Source organism: Pristiophorus japonicus, unplaced genomic scaffold, assembly GCF_044704955.1.
Source record: "Pristiophorus japonicus isolate sPriJap1 unplaced genomic scaffold, sPriJap1.hap1 HAP1_SCAFFOLD_1388, whole genome shotgun sequence".
NCBI classification, from domain to species: domain Eukaryota; kingdom Metazoa; phylum Chordata; class Chondrichthyes; family Pristiophoridae; genus Pristiophorus; species Pristiophorus japonicus.
This window is the reverse complement of record NW_027251059.1, coordinates 1-18,310: the sequence shown is the minus strand read 5'-3', so window position 1 is coordinate 18,310 and position 18,310 is coordinate 1. Positions and strand designations below refer to the sequence as shown.

The window sequence follows — 18,310 nt, the reverse complement described above, 5'->3', positions numbered from 1 at the left end:
GTTGTTGGAGCTGCACCATCCAGGCAAGTGGGGAGTGTCCCATCACACTCCTGACGTGTGCCTTGTAGATGGTGGGGGGGCTTTGGGGAGTCAGGAGGTGAGACACTCACCACAGAATACCCAGCCTGTGACCTGCTCTTGTTCCCACAGTATTTATGTGGCTGGTCCAGTTAAGTTTCTGGTCGATGGTGACCCCCAGGATGTTGATGGTGGGGTATTCGGTGATGGTAATGCCGTTGAATGTTAAGGGGCGGTGGTTACTCTCACTTGTTGGAGATGGTCATTGCCTGGCACTTGTGTGGTGTGAATGTTACTTGCCACTTACCAGCCCGAGCCTGAATGTTGTCCGGGACTTGCTGTATGTGGCACGGACTGCTCCATTATCTGAGGGGTTGTGAATGGAACTGAACACTGTGCAGTCATCAGCGAACATCCCCACTTCTGACCTTATGATGGAGCGAAGGTCATTGGTGAAGCAGCTGAAGGTGTTTGGGCCTATTATTGAGGAACTCCTGCAGCGATGTCCTGGGGCTGTGATGATTGACCTCCAACCACCACAACCATCTTCCTTTGTGCTGGGTCTGGCTCCAGCCAGTGGAGAGTTTTCCCCTGATTCCCACTGACCAGTTTTACTGGGGCTCCTTGAGGCCACACTCGGTCAAATGCTGCCTTGATGTCGAGGGCAGTCACTCTCACCCCACCTCTGGGATTCAGCTCTTTTGTCCATGTTTGGACCAAGACTGTAATGAGATCTGGAACCGAGTGTTCCTGGCAGAACCCAAACTGAGCCTCGGTGAACAGGTTATTGGTGAGTAAGTGCCGTTTGATAGCACTGTCGACAACTCCTTCCATCACTTTGCTGATGATTGAGAGCAGACTGATGGGCGGTAATTGGCCGGATTGGATTGTCCTGCTTTCTGTGGACAGGACATACCCGGGCAGTTTTCCACATTGTCGGGTAGATGCCAGTGTTGTAGCTGTACTGGAACGGCTTGGCTAGAGGCACGGCTAGTTCTGGAGCACAAGTCTTCAGCACTACAGCCGGGTTGTCTTTCTCTCTCTCCCTCTCTCTCTCTCCCTCTCCCTCTCTCTCACTCTCTGTCTATCTGTCTCTCTGTCTCTCTCTCTATGTCTCTTCCTCTCTAATTCGGTCTCTCTCTGTCTCTTATTCTCTCTCTCTGTCTCTCTCACACTCTTTCACTCACTCTCACTCTCTCTCACTCACACACACTCTCATTCTCTCTCTCTTTCTCTCTCACACACACACTCTCATTCTCACTCTCACTCTCTGTCTCTCTCTCATTCTCTCTCTCTCACTCTCACTCTCTGTCTCTCTCACTGTCTCATTTTCTCCTCTCTCTCTCTCTGTCTCTGTCTCTGTCTCTCACTCTGTCACACTCTCACTCTCTCATTCTCTGTCTGTCTCTCTCTCTCTCTCTCTGACTCTCTCTCTGTCTCACTCTCTCACTCTCTCTCTCTCTGTCTCTCTGTCTCTCTCACTCTCTCATTCTCTGTCTCTCTCACTCTCTCTCTCTGACTCTCTGTCTCTCTCACTCTCTGACTCTCTGTCTCTCTCACTCTCTCTCTCTGACTCACTCTCTCTCTCTCTCTCTCTCTCACTCTCTGTCTCTCTCACTCTCTCTCTCTGACTCTCTCGCCCTCTCTCTGTCTCTCTGTCTCGATCACACTCTCTCTCTCTCTCTCTCTCCAGATTCTGATGGATTCTCGCCCTGGACCGCGTGGACCCGTTGCTCCAGGAACTGCTCGGACTCGCAGTTTCCTAGCGTCAAGAGTCGGAGTCGTTCCTGCCGGATTCACCGTAACTGCAGCGGGGAAACGTTCCAGGAGCGGCCCTGCAACCTGCCCCAGTGCACAAGTAATCAGGGATCGGGGGGAGGGGGGGATCGTGGATCGCAGGTCACTGGAGAGTGAGGATGCGGCACAGGAACAGGAGGCCCATTCAGCCCCTCGAGTCTGTTACACAGGAACAGGAGGAGACCATTCAGCCCCTCGAGCCTGTTACACAGGAACAGGAGGAGGCCATTCAGCCCCTCGAGTCTGTTACACAGGAACAGGAGGAGGCCCATTCAGCCCCTCGAGTCTGTTACACAGGAACAGGAGGAGGCCCATTCAGCCCCTCGAGCCTGTTACACAGGAACAGGAGGAGGCCATTCAGCCCCTCGAGCCTGTTACACAGGAACAGGAGGCCCATTCAGCCCCTCGAGCCTGTTACACAGGAACAGGAGGAGGCCATTCAGCCCCTCGAGCCTGTTACACAGGAACAGGAGGAGGCCCATTCAGCCCCTCGAGCCTGTTACACAGGAACAGGAGGAGGCCCATTCAGCCCCTCGAGTTTGTTACACAGGAACAGGAGGAGGCCATTCAGCCCCTCGAGTCTGTTACACAGGAACAGGAGGAGGCCCATTCAGTCCCTCGAGTTTGTTACACAGGAACAGGAGGAGGCCATTCAGCCCCTCGAGTCTGTTACACAGGAACAGGAGGAGGCCCATTCAGTCCCTCGAGCCTGTTACACAGGAACAGGAGGCCCATTCAGCCCCTCGAGCCTGTTACACAGGAACAGGAGGAGACCATTCAGCCCCTCGAGTTTGTTACACAGGAACAGGAGGAGGCCCATTCAGCCCCTCGAGTCTGTTACACAGGAACAGGAGGCCATTCAGCCCCTCGAGCCTGTTACACAGGAACAGGAGAAGGCCCATTCAGCCCCTCGAGCCTGTTACACAGGAACAGGAGACCCATTCAGCCCCTCGGGCCTGTTACACAGGAACAGGAGGAGGCCCATTCAGCCCCTCGAGCCTGTTACACAGGAACAGGAGGCCATTCAGCCCCTCGAGCCTGTTACACAGGAACAGGAGGAGGCCCTTTCAGCTCCTCGAGCCTGTTACACAGGAACAGGAGGAGGCCCATTCAGCCCCTCGAGCCTGTTACACAGGACCAGGAGGAGGCCCATTCAGCCCCTCGAGCCTGTTACACAGGAACAGGAGGTGACCCGTTCAGCCCCTCGAGCCTGTTACACAGGACCAGGAGGAGGCCCATTCAGCCCCTCGAGCCTGTTACACAGGAACAGGAGGCCCATTCAGCCCCTCGAGCCTGTTACACAGGAACAGGAGGAGGCCCATTCAACCCCTCGAGCCTGTTACACAGGAACAGGAGGAGGCCATTCAGCCCCTCGAGCCTGTTACACAGGAACAGGAGGAGGCCCATTCAGCCCCTCGAGTCTGTTACACAGGAACAGGAGGAGGCCCATTCCGTCCCTCGAGCCTGTTACACAGGAACAGGAGGAGGCCCATTCAGCCCCTCGAGTCTGTTACACAGGAACAGGAGGAGGCCCATTCAGCCCCTCGAGCCTGTTACACAGGAACAGGAGGCCCATTCAGCCCCTCGAGCCTGTTACACAGGAACAGGAGGAGGCCCATTCAGCCCCTCGAGCCTGTTACACAGGAACAGGAGGCCATTCAGCCCCTCGAGCCTGTTACACAGGAACAGGAGGAGGCCCTTTCAGCTCCTCGAGCCTGTTACACAGGAACAGGAGGAGGCCCATTCAGCCCCTCGAGCCTGTTACACAGGACCAGGAGGAGGCCCATTCAGCCCCTCGAGCCTGTTACACAGGAACAGGAGGTGACCCGTTCAGCCCCTCGAGCCTGTTACACAGGACCAGGAGGAGGCCCATTCAGCCCCTCGAGCCTGTTACACAGGAACAGGAGGCCCATTCAGCCCCTCGAGCCTGTTACACAGGAACAGGAGGAGGCCCATTCAGCCCCTCGAGCCTGTTACACAGGAACAGGAGGCCCATTCAGTCCCTCGAGCCTGTTACACAGGAACAGGATGTGACCCGTTCAGCCCCTCGAGCCTGTTACACAGGAACAGGAGGAGGCCATTCAGCCCCTCGAGCCTGTTACACAGGAACAGGAGGAGGCCATTCAGCCCCTCGAGCCTGTTACACAGGAACAGGGGGTGACCCGTTCAGCCCCTCGAGCCTGTTACACAGGAACAGGAGGAGGCCATTCAGCCCCTCGAGCCTGTTACACAGGAACAGGAGGAGGCCCATTCAGCCCCTCGAGCCTGTTACACAGGAACAGGAGGAGGCCCATTCAGCCCCTCGAGTTTGTTACACAGGAACAGGAGGAGGCCATTCAGCCCCTCGAGTCTGTTACACAGGAACAGGAGGAGGCCCATTCAGTCCCTCGAGTTTGTTACACAGGAACAGGAGGAGGCCATTCAGCCCCTCGAGTCTGTTACACAGGAACAGGAGGAGGCCCATTCAGTCCCTCGAGCCTGTTACACAGGAACAGGAGGCCCATTCAGCCCCTCGAGTCTGTTACACAGGAACAGGAGGAGGCCCATTCAGCCCCTCGAGCCTGTTACACAGGAACAGGAGGCCCATTCAGCCCTTCGAGCCTGTTACACAGGAACAGAAGGAGGCCCATTCAGCCCCTCGAGCCTGTTACACAGGAACAGGAGACCCATTCAGCCCCTCGGGCCTGTTACACAGGAACAGGAGGAGGCCCATTCAGCCCCTCGAGCCTGTTACACAGGAACAGGAGGCCATTCAGCCCCTCGAGCCTGTTACACAGGAACAGGAGGAGGCCCTTTCAGCTCCTCGAGCCTGTTACACAGGACCAGGAGGAGGCCCATTCAGCCCCTCGAGCCTGTTACACAGGAACAGGAGGTGACCCGTTCAGCCCCTCGAGCCTGTTACACAGGACCAGGAGGAGGCCCATTCAGCCCCTCGAGCCTGTTACACAGGAACAGGAGGCCCATTCAGCCCCTCGAGCCTGTTACACAGGAACAGGAGGAGGCCCATTCAACCCCTCGAGCCTGTTACACAGGAACAGGAGGAGGCCATTCAGCCCCTCGAGCCTGTTACACAGGAACAGGAGGCCAATTCAGCCCCTCGAGCCTGTTACACAGGAACAGGAGGAGGCCCATTCAGCCCCTCGAGTCTGTTACACAGGAACAGGAGGAGGCCCATTCCGTCCCTCGAGCCTGTTACACAGGAACAGGAGGAGGCCCATTCAGCCCCTCGAGTCTGTTACACAGGAACAGGAGGAGGCCCATTCAGCCCCTCGAGCCTGTTACACAGGAACAGGAGGCCCATTCAGCCCCTCGAGCCTGTTACACAGGAACAGGAGGAGGCCCATTCAGCCCCTCGAGCCTGTTACACAGGAACAGGAGACCCATTCAGCCCCTCGGGCCTGTTACACAGGAACAGGAGGAGGCCCATTCAGCCCCTCGAGCCTGTTACACAGGAACAGGAGGCCCATTCAGCCCCTCGAGCCTGTTACACAGGAACAGGAGGAGGCCCTTTCAGCTCCTCGAGCCTGTTACACAGGAACAGGAGGAGGCCCATTCAGCCCCTCGAGCCTGTTACACAGGACCAGGAGGAGGCCCATTCAGCCCCTCGAGCCTGTTACACAGGAACAGGAGGTGACCCGTTCAGCCCCTCGAGCCTGTTACACAGGACCAGGAGGAGGCCCATTCAGCCCCTCGAGCCTGTTACACAGGAACAGGAGGCCCATTCAGCCCCTCGAGCCTGTTACACAGGAACAGGAGGAGGCCCATTCAGCCCCTCGAGCCTGTTACACAGGAACAGGAGGCCCATTCAGTCCCTCGAGCCTGTTACACAGGAACAGGATGTGACCCGTTCAGCCCCTCGAGCCTGTTACACAGGAACAGGAGGAGGCCATTCAGCCCCTCGAGCCTGTTACACAGGAACAGGAGGCCCATTCAGCCCCTCGAGCCTGTTACACAGGAACAGGAGGAGGCCATTCAGCCCCTCGAGCCTGTTACACAGGAACAGGGGGTGACCCGTTCAGCCCCTCGAGCCTGTTACACAGGAACAGGAGGTGACCCGTTCAGCCCCTCGAGCCTGTTACACAGGAACAGGAGGAGGCCATTCAGCCCCTCGAGCCTGTTACACAGGAACAGGAGGAGGCCATTCAGCCCCTCGAGCCTGTTACACAGGAACAGGGGGTGACCCGTTCAGCCCCTCGAGCCTGTTACACAGGAACAGGAGGAGGCACATTCAGCCCCTCGAGCCTGTTACACAGGAACAGGAGGAGGCCATTCAGCCCCTCGAGCCTGTTACACAGGAACAGGAGGGGGCCATTCAGCCCCTCGAGCCTGTTACACAGGAACAGGAGGAGGCCCATTCAGCCCCTCGAGCCTGTTACACAGGAACAGGGGGTGACCCGTTCAGCCCCTCGAGCCTGTTACACAGGAACAGGGGGTGACCCGTTCAGCCCCTCGAGCCTGTTACACAGGAACAGGAGGAGGCCATTCAGCCCCTCGAGCCTGTTACACAGGGAACAGGAGGAGGCCCATTCAGCCCTCGAGCCTGTTACACAGGAACAGGAGGTGACCCGTTCAGCCCCTCGAGCCTGTTACACAGGAACAGGAGGAGGCCATTCAGCCCCTCGAGCCTGTTACACAGGGAACAGGAGGAGGCCCATTCAGCCCCTCGAGCCTGTTACACAGGAACAGGAGGCCCATTCAGCCCCTCGAGCCTGTTACACAGGAACAGGAGGTGACCCGTTCAGCCCCTCGAGCCTGTTACACAGGAACAGGAGGCGACCCATTCAGCCCTCGAGCCTGTTACACAGGAACAGGAGGCCCATTCAGCCCCTCGAGCCTGTTACACAGGAACAGGGGGTGACCCGTTCAGCCCCTCGAGCCTGTTACACAGGAACAGGAGGAGGCCCATTCAGCCCTCGAGCCTGTTACACAGGAACAGGAGGAGGCCCATTCAGCCCCTCGAGCCTGTTACACAGGAACAGGAGGTGACCCGTTCAGCCCCTCGAGCCTGTTACACAGGAACAGGAGGTGACCCGTTCAGCCCTCCAGTCTGTTTAGGCAATCACTTCGATCACGGCTGATCACATTGGGAATTCTGAAGTGGATTACTTTCTGACTTTCCCATTGCAGATGAGACGGAATGTTCCGGAGAGAATTGTACGTGGAACTGCAGCTGGAACGTGTGGTCGGAGTGGAGCGAGTGTTCGCGGTGGTGTGGAGTTGGTCAGCAGCATCGTCTCCGGACATACAACACCCCACAGCCGGGCGGCCAGTGGTGTGAGGGAATCCTCACCGGCAATCTGCACATACGCTTCTGTAACATAAAGGCTTGCAAAGGTGAGAGGTCACAGGGAGGGGGGAGGTCACAGGGAGGGGAGAGGTCACAGGGAGGGGGGAGGTCACAGGGAGGGGGGAGGTCACAGGGAGGGGAGAGGTCACAGGGAGGGGGGAGGTCACAGGGAGGGGGGGAGGTCACAGGGAGGGGGGAGGTCACAGGGAGGGTGAGGTCACAGGGAGGGTGAGGTCACAGGGAGGGAGAGGTCACAGGGAGGGGTGAGGTCACAGGGAGGGGGAGGTCACAGGGAGGGGGAGGTCACAGGGAGGGGGGAGGTCACAGGGAGGGGGGAGGTCACAGGGAGGGGAGAGGTCACAGGGAGGGGGGAGGTCACAGGGAGGGTGAGGTCACAGGGAGGGTGAGGTCACAGGGAGTGGGGAGGTCACAGGGAGGGGGGAGGTCACAGGGAGGGGAGAGGTCACAGGGAGGGGAGAGGTCACAGGGAGGGGTGAGGTCACGGAGGGGCGAGGTCACAGGGAGGGGCGAGGTCACAGGCAGGGGGGAGGTCACAGGGAGGGAGAGGTCACAGGGAGGGGGGAGGTCACAGGGAGGGGAGAGGTCACAGGGAGGGGAGAGGTCACAGGGAGGGTGAGGTCACAGGGAGGGGGAGGTCACAGGGAGGGGGAGGTCACAGGGAGGGGGAGGTCACAGGGAGGGGGGAGGTCACAGGGAGGGGGGAGGTCACAGGGAGGGGAGAGGTCACAGGGAGGGGGGAGGTCACAGGGAGGGTGAGGTCACAGGGAGGGTGAGGTCACAGGGAGTGGGGAGGTCACAGGGAGGGGGGAGGTCACAGGGAGGGGAGAGGTCACAGGGAGGGGAGAGGTCACAGGGAGGGGTGAGGTCACGGAGGGGCGAGGTCACAGGGAGGGGCGAGGTCACAGGCAGGGGGGAGGTCACAGGGAGGGAGAGGTCACAGGGAGGTGGGAGGTCACAGGGAGGGGAGAGGTCACAGGGAGGGGAGAGGTCACAGGGAGGGTGAGGTCACAGGGAGGGGGGAGGTCACAGGGAGGGTGAGGTCACAGGGAGGGGGGAGGTCACAGGGAGGGGGGAGGTCACAGGGAGGGGTGAGGTCACAGGGAAGGGAGTGGTCACAGGGAGGGGGAGGTCACAGGGAGGGGAGAGGTCACAGGGAGGGGAGAGGTCACAAGGAGGGGAGAGGTCACAGGGAGGGGCGAGGTCACAGGGAGGGGAGAGGTCACAGGGACGGGAGAGGTGACAGGGAGGGTGAGGTGATCTGGAGCGGCGAGGTCACGGAGGGATTTGAAAATAAGGATGAGAATTTTGAAATCAAGGCGTTGCTTAGTGGGAGCAAATGTAGGTCAGTGAGCACAGTGGGTGATGGGTGAGTGGGACTGGGTGTGAGATAGGACACAGGTCAGTGAGCACAGGGGGTGATGGGTGAGTGGGACTGGGTGTGAGTTAGGACACGGGGTCAGTGAGCACAGGGGGTGATGGGTGAGTGGGACTGGGTGTGAGTTAGGACACAGGTCAGTGAGCACAGGGGGTGATGGGTGAGTGGGACTGGGTGTGAGTTAGGACACGGGGTCAGTGAGCACAGGGGGTGATGGGTGAGTGGGACTGGGTGTGAGTTAGGACACAGGTCAGTGAGCACAGGGGGTGATGGGTGAGTGGGACTGGGTGTGAGTTAGGACACGGGGTCAGTGAGCACAGGGGGTGATGGGTGAGTGGGACTGGGTGTGAGTTAGGACACGGGGTCAGTGAGCACAGGGGGTGATGGGTGAGTGGGACTGGGTGTGAGTTAGGACACGGGGCACGGGGTGATGGATGAGTGGGACTCGGTGCGAGTTAGGACACGGGGCAGCGAGCACAGGGGGTGATGGGTGAGTGGGACTGGGTGTGAGTTAGGACACAGGTCAGTGAGCACAGGGGGTGATGGGTGAGTGGGACTAGGTGTGAGTTAGGACACGGGTCAGTGAGCACAGGGGGTGATGGGTGAGTGGGACTAGGTGTGAGTTAGGACACAGGGCAGTGAGCACAGGGGGTGATGGGTGAGTGGGACTGGGTGTGAGTTAGGACACGGGTCAGTGAGCACAGGGGGTGATGGGTGAGTGGGACTGGGTGTGAGTTAGGACACGGGGCAGTGAGCACAGGGGGTGATGGGTGAGTGGGACTGGGTGTGAGTTAGGACACGGGGTCAGTGAGCACAGGGGGTGATGGGTGAGTGGGACTGGGTGTGAGTTAGGACACGGGGTCAGTGAGCACAGGGGGTGATGGGTGAGTGGGACTGGGTGTGAGTTAGGACACGGGGCACGGGGTGGTGGGTGAGTAGGACTCGGTGCGAGTTAGGACACGGGGCAGCGAGCACAGGGGGTGATGGGTGAGTGGGACTGGGTGTGAGTTAGGACACAGGTCAGTGAGCACAGGGGGTGATGGGTGAGTGGGACTGGGTGTGAGTTAGGACACGGGTCAGTGAGCACAGGGGGTGATGGGTGAGTGGGACTGGGTGTGAGTTAGGACACGGGGTCAGTGAGCACAGCGGGTGATGGGTGAGTGGGACTGGATGTGAGATAGGACACACGGTCAGTGAGCACAGGGGGTGATGGGTGAGTGGGACTGGGTGTGAGTTAGGACACGGGGCAGTGAGCACAGGGGGTGATGGGTGAGTGGGACTGGGGGTGAGTTAGGACACGGGGGCAGTGAGCACAGGAGGTGATGGGTGAGCGGGACTGGGTGTGAGATAGGACATGGGGGCAGTGAGCACAGAGGGTGATGGGTGAGTGGGACTGGGTGTGAGTTAGGACACGGGTCAGTGAGCACGGGGTGATGGGTGAGTGGGACTGGGTGTGAGTTAGGACACGGGTCAGTGAGCACAGGGGGTGATGGGTGAGTGGGACTGGGTGTGAGTTAGGACACGGGGCAGTGAGCACAGGGGGTGATGGGTGAGTGGGACTGGGTGTGAGTTAGGACACGGGTCAGTGAGCACAGGGGGTGATGGGTGAGTGGGACTGGGTGTGAGTTAGGACACGGGGCAGTGAGCACAGGGGGTGATGGGTGAGTGGGACTGGGTGTGAGTTAGGACACGGGGTCAGTGAGCACAGGGGGTGATGGGTGAGTGGGACTGGGTGTGAGTTAGGACACGGGGTCAGTGAGCACAGGGGGTGATGGGTGAGTGGGACTGGGTGTGAGTTAGGACACGGGGCACGGGGTGGTGGGTGAGTAGGACTCGGTGCGAGTTAGGACACGGGGCAGCGAGCACAGGGGGTGATGGGTGAGTGGGACTGGGTGTGAGTTAGGACACAGGTCAGTGAGCACAGGGGGTGATGGGTGAGTGGGACTGGGTGTGAGTTAGGACACGGGTCAGTGAGCACAGGGGGTGATGGGTGAGTGGGACTGGGTGTGAGTTAGGACACGGGGTCAGTGAGCACAGCGGGTGATGGGTGAGTGGGACTGGATGTGAGATAGGACACACGGTCAGTGAGCACAGGGGGTGATGGGTGAGTGGGACTGGGTGTGAGTTAGGACACTGGTCAGTGAGCACAGGGGGTGATGGGTGAGTGGGACTGGGTGTGAGTTAGGACACGGGGCAGTGAGCACAGGGGGTGATGGGTGAGTGGGACTGGGGGTGAGTTAGGACACGGGGGCAGTGAGCACAGGAGGTGATGGGTGAGCGGGACTGGGTGTGAGATAGGACATGGGGGCAGTGAGCACAGAGGGTGATGGGTGAGTGGGACTGGGTGTGAGTTAGGACACGGGTCAGTGAGCACGGGGTGATGGGTGAGTGGGACTGGGTGTGAGTTAGGACACGGGTCAGTGAGCACAGGGGGTGATGGGTGAGCGGAACTGGGTGTGAGTTAGGACACGGGGCACAGGGGGTGATGGGTGAGTGGGACTGGGTGTGAGATAGGACACGGGGGCAGTGAGCACAGGAGGTGATGGGTGAGCGGGACTGGGTGTGAGTTAGGACACGGGGGCAGTGAGCACAGGGGGTGATGGGTGAGTGGGACTGGGTGTGAGTTAGGACACGGGGGCAGTGAGCACAGGAGGTGATGGGTGAGCGGGACTGGGTGTGAGTTAGGACACGGGGTCAGTGAGCACAGTGGGTGATGGGTGAGTGGGACTGGGTGTGAGTTAGGACACGGGTCAGTGAGCACAGGGGGTGATGGGTGAGTGGGACTGGGTGTGAGTTAGGACACGGGTCAGTGAGCACAGGGGGTGATGGGTCAGTGAGCACAGGGGGTGATGGGTGAGTGGGACTGGGTGTGAGTTAGGACACGGGTCAGTGAGCACAGGGGGTGATGGGTGAGCGGGACTGGGTGTTAGTTAGGACACGGGGCACAGGGGGTGATGGGTGAGTGGGAGTTGGTGCGAGTTAGGACACGGGACACGGGTGATGGGTGAGTGAGACTGGGTGCGAGTTAGGACACGGGTCAGTGAGTTTTGGATCACCTCTAGGGTACTTAGGGCAGAATGTGGGAGGCCAGCCAGGAATAGTGAAGTCTGGAGATAACAAAGGCACGGATGAGGGTTTCAGCAGCGGATGAGCTGAGGCAGGGACGGTGACTGGTGATGTTACGGAGCTGGAAATAGATGGTCCTCGTTATGCTGCGGATTGAGGCCAGAAGCTCATTTCAGGGTCAAATATGACCCCGAGGTTGGGAACAGTGAGGTTCAGCCTCAGACAGAAGTTGGAGAGAGGGATGGAGTCGGTGGCCGGGGAATGGAGTTTGTGGCGCGGACTGAAAACAATGGGACAGGTCTTCCCAATATTCAATGGGAGAAAATTTCTGCTCATCCAGAACTGGATGTGGGACAAGCAGTCGGACAATTTAGAGACCGTGAGGGGTGGAGAGAAGTGGGGGTGAGGTAGAGCTGGGTGTCTCAGCGTACATGTGGGAACTGACGCTGTGTTTCTGGATGATGTCACCGAGGGGCAATATTTAGATGAGAAATAGGAGGGGGGCAGGGACAGATCCTGGGGGGACACCAGAGATAACGATGGGGGAGCTGATACACACGCTCAGATCGAGGGGTACAGACACACGTCCATTTCCCCAGGGTGCCCTTGAAACCGAGTCAATCATAACATCTACTTGGAGTGAGATAAACTGCTGAATAGGAACGTTAGCGGTCTCGGGGAAAGGGGAGTAGAGGAGATTAGATATCGATGGGGTCAGAGGGATCACCAAGGGTCAGTGTGAGGTCAGAGGGGTCACCAAGGGTCAGTGTGGAGCGAGGGGTCACCAAGGGTCAGTGTGGGGTCAGAGGGGTCACCATTGGTCAGAGGGGTCACCATTGGTCAGTGTGGAGCGAGGGGTCACCAAGGGTCAGTGTGAGGTCAGAGGGGTCACCAAGGGTCAGTGTGGAGCGAGGGGTCACCAAGGGTCAATGTGGGGTCAGAGGGGTCACCATTGGTCAGTGTGGGGTCAGAGGGGTCACCATTGGTCAGTGTGGGGTCAAGGGGGTCACCATTGGTCAGTGTGAGGTCAGAGGGGTCACCAAGGGTCAGTGTGAGGTCAGAGGGGTCACCAAGGGTCAGTGCAGAGTGAGGGGTCACAAAGGGTCAGTGTGGGGTCAGAGGGGTCACCAAGGATCAGTGTGTAGTGAGGGGTCACCAAGGGTCAGTGTGGGGTCAGAGGGGTCACCAAGGGTCAGTGCAGAGTGAGGGGTCACCAAGGGTCAGTGTGGGGTCAGAGGGGTCACCAAGGATCAGTGTGGGGTCAGAGGGGTCACCAAGGGTCAGTGTGGAGCAAGGGGTGACCAAGGGTCAGTGTGGGGTCAGAGGGGCCACCAAGGGTCAGTGTGGACAGAGTGAGGTACCCAAGGGTCAGAGGGGTCACCAATGGTCAGTGTGGAGCAAGGGGTCACCAAGGGTCAGTGTGGGGTCAGAGGGCTCGCCAAGGGTCAGTGTGGGGTCAGAGGGCTTGCCAAGGGTCAGTGTGGAGTGAGGGGGTCACCAAGGGTCAGTGTGGACAGAGCAAGGCCACCAAGGGTCCGTGTGGAGCGAGGGGTCACCAAAGGTCAGTGTAGAGTGAGGGGTCACCAAGGGTCAGTGTGGTGTCAGAGGGGTCATCAAGGGCCAGTGTGGAGTCAGGGGATCACCGATGGTCAGTCAGGGGTCACCAATGGTTACTGTAGGGTCAGTATGGGGTCAGAGGGTCACCGAAGGTCAGTGTGGGGTCAGAGGGGTCACCAAGGGTCAGTGTGGGGTCAGAGGATCACCAAAGGTCAGTGTGCGGTCAGACGGGTCACCAAGGATCAGTGTGGGGTCAGAGGGGTCACCCATGGTCTGTAACCTCTGTCTCTCTTGGTTGGTCAGTGAATGGTGGTTGGTCCAGTTGGAGTCCTTGGTCAAAGTGCGACCGGTCGTGTGGAGGTGGAAAGTCGCTGCGGATACGGTCCTGTACTGACCCACCCCCAAAGAATGGAGGCAAGCGCTGCACCGGAGAACGATTCAAAGCCATGCTGTGTAACGTCCAGCCCTGCGGTGAGCACGACAGAGGGACACCGCAGACCGCGCGGGGAGTGTTTGGTGATTGGACGGTTGGCTGGTTTAGGAGCTGGTGTGGGTCGGCCAGTGGTTTAGGGCAGTTTAGGCTAATGGTGGACTAGACTGTGTTGGTGAGTGTGGGTTGGGGTGTGTGATTGCTGTGTTGGTGTGGTGGTCGGGGAGTTGAGCAATGTTGATGGGTGTGGGGAGGGTGAGGGGTCGGTAAGTTTAGGTGCTTGTGTCTCGGAACTGATGGTTGGGTCTGGGAGGGGTGATGGTTGGGTCCGGGGTGTGATGGTTGGGTCTGGGAGGTGATGGTTGGGACTGGGAGGTGATGGTTGGGTCTGGGAGGAGTTGGTTGGGTCTGGGAGGTGATGGTTGGGTCTGGGAGGAGCTGGTTGGGTCTGGGAGGAGCTGGTTGGGTCTGGGAGGAGATGGTTGGGTCCGGGGTGTGATGGTTGGGTCTGGGAGGAGCTGGTTGGGTCTGGGAGGAGTTGGTTGGGTCTGGGAGGTGATGGTTGGGTCTGGGAGGAGCTGGTTGGGTCTGGGAGGAGCTGGTTGGGTCTGGGAGGAGATGGTTGGGTCTGGGAGGAGATGGTTGGGTCTGGTAGGAGATGGTTGGGTCTGGGAGATTATGGTTGGGTCTGGGAGATTATGGTTGGGTCTGGGAGGAGATGGTTGGGTCTGGGAGGAGTTGGTTGGGTCTGGGAGGTGATGGTTGGGTCTGGGAGATTATGGTTGGGTCTGGGAGGAGATGGTTGGGTCTGGGAGATTATGGTTGGGTCTGGAAGGAGATGGTTGGGTCTGGGAGATTATGGTTGGGACTGGGAGGAGATGGTTGGGTCTGGGAGATTATGGTTGGGTCTGGGAGGAGATGGTTGGGTCTGGGAGCCGATGGTTGGGTCTGGGAGATTATGGTTGGGTCTGGGAGGAGATGGTTGGGTCCGGGGTGTGATGGTTGGGTGTGGGAGGAGATGGTTGGGTCTGGGAGGAGCTGGTTGGGTCTGGGAGGAGCTGGTTGGGTCTGGGAGGAGATGGTTGGGTCCGGGGTGTGATGGTTGGGTCCGGGGTGTGATGGTTGGGTCTGGGAGGAGATGGTTGGGTCTGGGAGGAGATGGTTGGGTCTGGGAGGAGATGGTTGGGTCTGGGAGGAGATGGTTGGGTCTGGGAGGAGATGGTTGGGTCTGGGAGGAGCTGGTTGGGTCTGGGAGGAGCTGGTTGGGTCTGGGAGGAGCTGGTTGGGTCTGGGAGGAGCTGGTTGGGTCTGGGATGAGATGGTTGGGTCTGGGAGGAGATGGTTTGGTCTGGGAAGAGATGGTTGGGTCTGGGAGGAGATGGTTGGGTCTGGGAGGAGATGGTTGGGTCTGGGAGATTATGGTTGGGACTGGGAGGAGATGGTTGGGCCTGGGAGATTATGGTTGGGTCTGGGAGATTATGGTTGGGTCTGGGAGGAGATGGTTGGGTCTGGGAGCTGATGGTTGGGTCTGGGAGATTATGGTTGGGTCTGGGATGAGATGGTTGGGTCCGGGGTGTGATGGTTGGGTCTGGGAGGAGATGGTTGGGTCTGGGAGGAGATGGTTGGGTCTGGGAGGAGATGGTTGGGTCTGGGAGGAGATGGTTGGGTCTGGGAGGAGCTGGTTGGGTCTGGGAGGAGCTGGTTGGGTCTGGGATAAGATGGTTGGGTCTGCGAGGAGATGGTTGGGTCTGGGAAGAGATGGTTGGGTCTGGGAGGAGATGGTTGGGTCTGGGAGGAGATGGTTGGGTCTGGGAGGAGATGGTTGGGTCTGGGAGGAGATGGTTGGGTCTGAGAGGAGATGGTTGGGTCTGGGAGATTATGGTTGGGACTGGGAGGAGATGGTTGGGTCTGGGAGATTATGGTTGGGTCTGGGAGATTATGGTTGGGTCTGGGAGATTATGGTTGGGTCTGGGAGATTATGGTTGGGTCTGGGAGGAGATGGTTGGGTCTGGGAGATTGTAGTTGGGTCTGGGAGGAGATGGTTGGGTCCGGGGTGTGATGGTTGTGTCTGGGAGGAGCTGGTTGGGTCTGGGAGGAGATGGTTGGGTCTGGGAGGAGATGGTTGGGTCTGGGAGGAGATGGTTGGGTCTGGAAGGAGATGGTTGGGTCTGGGAGGAGATGGCTGGGTCTGGGAGGAGCTGGTTGGGTATGGGAGATTATGGTTGGGTCTGGGAGATTATGGTTGGGTCTGGGAGGAGATGGTTGGGTCTGGGAGGAGATGGTTGGGTCTGGGAGATTATGGTTGGGTCTGGAAGGAGATGGTTGGGTCTGGGAGATTATGGTTGGGACTGGGAGGAGATGGTTGGGTCTGGGAGATTATGGTTGGGTCTGGGAGGAGATGGTTGGGTCTGGGAGCCGATGGTTGGGTCTGGGAGATTATGGTTGGGTCTGGGAGGAGATGGTTGGGTCCGGGGTGTGATGGTTGGGTGTGGGAGGAGATGGTTGGGTCTGGGAGGAGCTGGTTGGGTCTGGGAGGAGCTGGTTGGGTCTGGGAGGAGTTGGTTGGGTCCGGGGTGTGATGGTTGGGTCTGGGAGGAGATGGTTGGGTCTGGGAGGAGATGGTTGGGTCTGGGAGGAGATGGTTGGGTCTGGGAGGAGATGGTTGGGTCTGGGAGGAGCTGGTTGGGTCTGGGAGGAGCTGGTTGGGTCTGGGAGGAGCTGGTTGGGTCTGGGAGGAGCTGGTTGGGTCTGGGAGGAGCTGGTTGGGTCTGGGATGAGATGGTTGGGTCTGGGAGGAGATGGTTTGGTCTGGGAAGAGATGGTTGGGTCTGGGAGGAGATGGTTGGGTCTGGGAGGAGATGGTTGGGTCTGGGAGATTATGGTTGGGACTGGGAGGAGATGGTTGGGCCTGGGAGATTATGGTTGGGTCTGGGAGATTATGGTTGGGTCTGGGAGGAGATGGTTGGGTCTGGGAGCCGATGGTTGGGTCTGGGAGATTATGGTTGGGTCTGGGATGAGATGGTTGGGTCCGGGGTGTGATGGTTGGGTCTGGGAGGAGATGGTTGGGTCTGGGAGGAGATGGTTGGGTCTGGGAGGAGATGGTTGGGTCTGGGAGGAGATGGTTGGGTCTGGGAGGAGCTGGTTGGGTCTGGGAGGAGCTGGTTGGGTCTGGGATAAGATGGTTGGGTCTGCGAGGAGATGGTTGGGTCTGGGAAGAGATGGTTGGGTCTGGGAGGAGATGGTTGGGTCTGGGAGGAGATGGTTGGGTCTGGGAGGAGATGGTTGGGTCTGGGAGGAGATGGTTGGGTCTGAGAGGAGATGGTTGGGTCTGGGAGATTATGGTTGGGACTGGGAGGAGATGGTTGGGTCTGGGAGATTATGGTTGGGTCTGGGAGATTATGGTTGGGTCTGGGAGATTATGGTTGGGTCTGGGAGGAGATGGTTGGGTCTGGGAGATTGTAGTTGGGTCTGGGAGGAGATGGTTGGGTCCGGGGTGTGATGGTTGTGTCTGGGAGGAGCTGGTTGGGTCTGGGAGGAGATGGTTGGGTCTGGGAGGAGATGGTTGGGTCTGGGAGGAGATGGTTGGGTCTGGAAGGAGATGGTTGGGTCTGGGAGGAGATGGTTGGGTCTGGGAGGAGCTGGTTGGGTCTGGGAGGAGCTGGTTGGTTCTGGGAGGAGATGGTTGGGTCTGGGAGAAGATGGTTGGGTCTGGGAGGAGCTGGTTGGGTCTGGGAGGAGATGGTTGGGTCTGGGAGGAGATGGTTGGGTCTGGGAGGAGCTGGTTGGGTCTGGGAGGAGCTGGTTGGTTCTGGGAGGAGATGGTTGGGTCTGGGAGAAGATGGTTGGGTCTGGGAGGAGATGGTTGGGTCTGGGAGGAGATGGTTGGGTCTGGGCGGAGATGGTTGGATCTGGGAGGAGATGGTTGGGTCTGGGAGGAGCTGGTTGGTTCTGGGAGGAGATGGTTGGGTCTGGGAGATTATGGTTGGGTCTGGGATGAGATGGTTGGGTCTGGGAGATTATGTTTGGGTCTGGGATGAGATGGTTGGGTCTGAGAGGAGATGGTTGGGTCTGGGAGATTATGGTTGGGTCTGGGAGGAGATGGTTGGGTCTTTGAGGAGATGGTTGGGTCTGGGAGGAGATAGTTGGGTCTGGGAGGAGCTGGTTGGGTCTGGGAGGAGCTGGTTGGGTCTGGGAGGAGATGGTTGGGTCTGGGAGGAGATGGTTGGGTCTGGGAGTAGATGGTTGGGTCTGGGGAGGTGATGGGATCTTTGAGTGTTGTTGAACACGATCATTGATTCTCATCGCCATGTTTCCGCCTTTTGTTTTCTCACAGGTGCCGACGGCTGCCCTGTTGGTCAGGAGTATGTAGATTGTGCCAACAAATGTCCCCGAGCCTGCATTGATTTCCAGAGTGGAATAGTCTGTTCTGACAGTGGATTGTGTGAAGCTGGCTGTCGTTGTCCTGATGGTGAGTGAATGCTCAAGTATCACAGCGCTCTTGAGAGACAGGCTGGAGGCTCAAACACGGGATTGTACATACACAGGCTCAAACACGGGATTGTACATACACAGGCTCAAACACAGGATTGTGCATATACAGGCCCAAACACAGGATTGTAAATACAAAGCCCCAAACACGGGATTGTACCTGCACAAGCCCAAACACGGGATTGTACATACACCGTCTCAAACACGGGATTGTACATACACCGTCTCAAACACGGGATTTTATATACACAGGCTCAAACACGGGATTGTA

At 58.7% G+C, this 18,310-nt stretch overlaps 1 protein-coding gene across 1 annotated transcript in view; it reads left to right on the top strand.

Moving 5' to 3' along the window:
* LOC139242611 (SCO-spondin-like) overlaps positions 1–18,019 on the top strand; it is a gene marked incomplete at both ends in the record, with an annotated part of 61,661 nt that extends 43,642 nt beyond the window's left edge. The window contains 4 exons of the mRNA XM_070870439.1: positions 1,712–1,876; positions 6,943–7,149; positions 13,425–13,592; positions 17,885–18,019. Coding sequence (XP_070726540.1) covers positions 1,712–1,876; positions 6,943–7,149; positions 13,425–13,592; positions 17,885–18,019 — 675 coding nt within the window. The remainder of the gene's footprint in view (positions 1–1,711; positions 1,877–6,942; positions 7,150–13,424; positions 13,593–17,884) is intronic.
* Between the last annotated feature and the right edge of the window lie 291 nt (positions 18,020–18,310).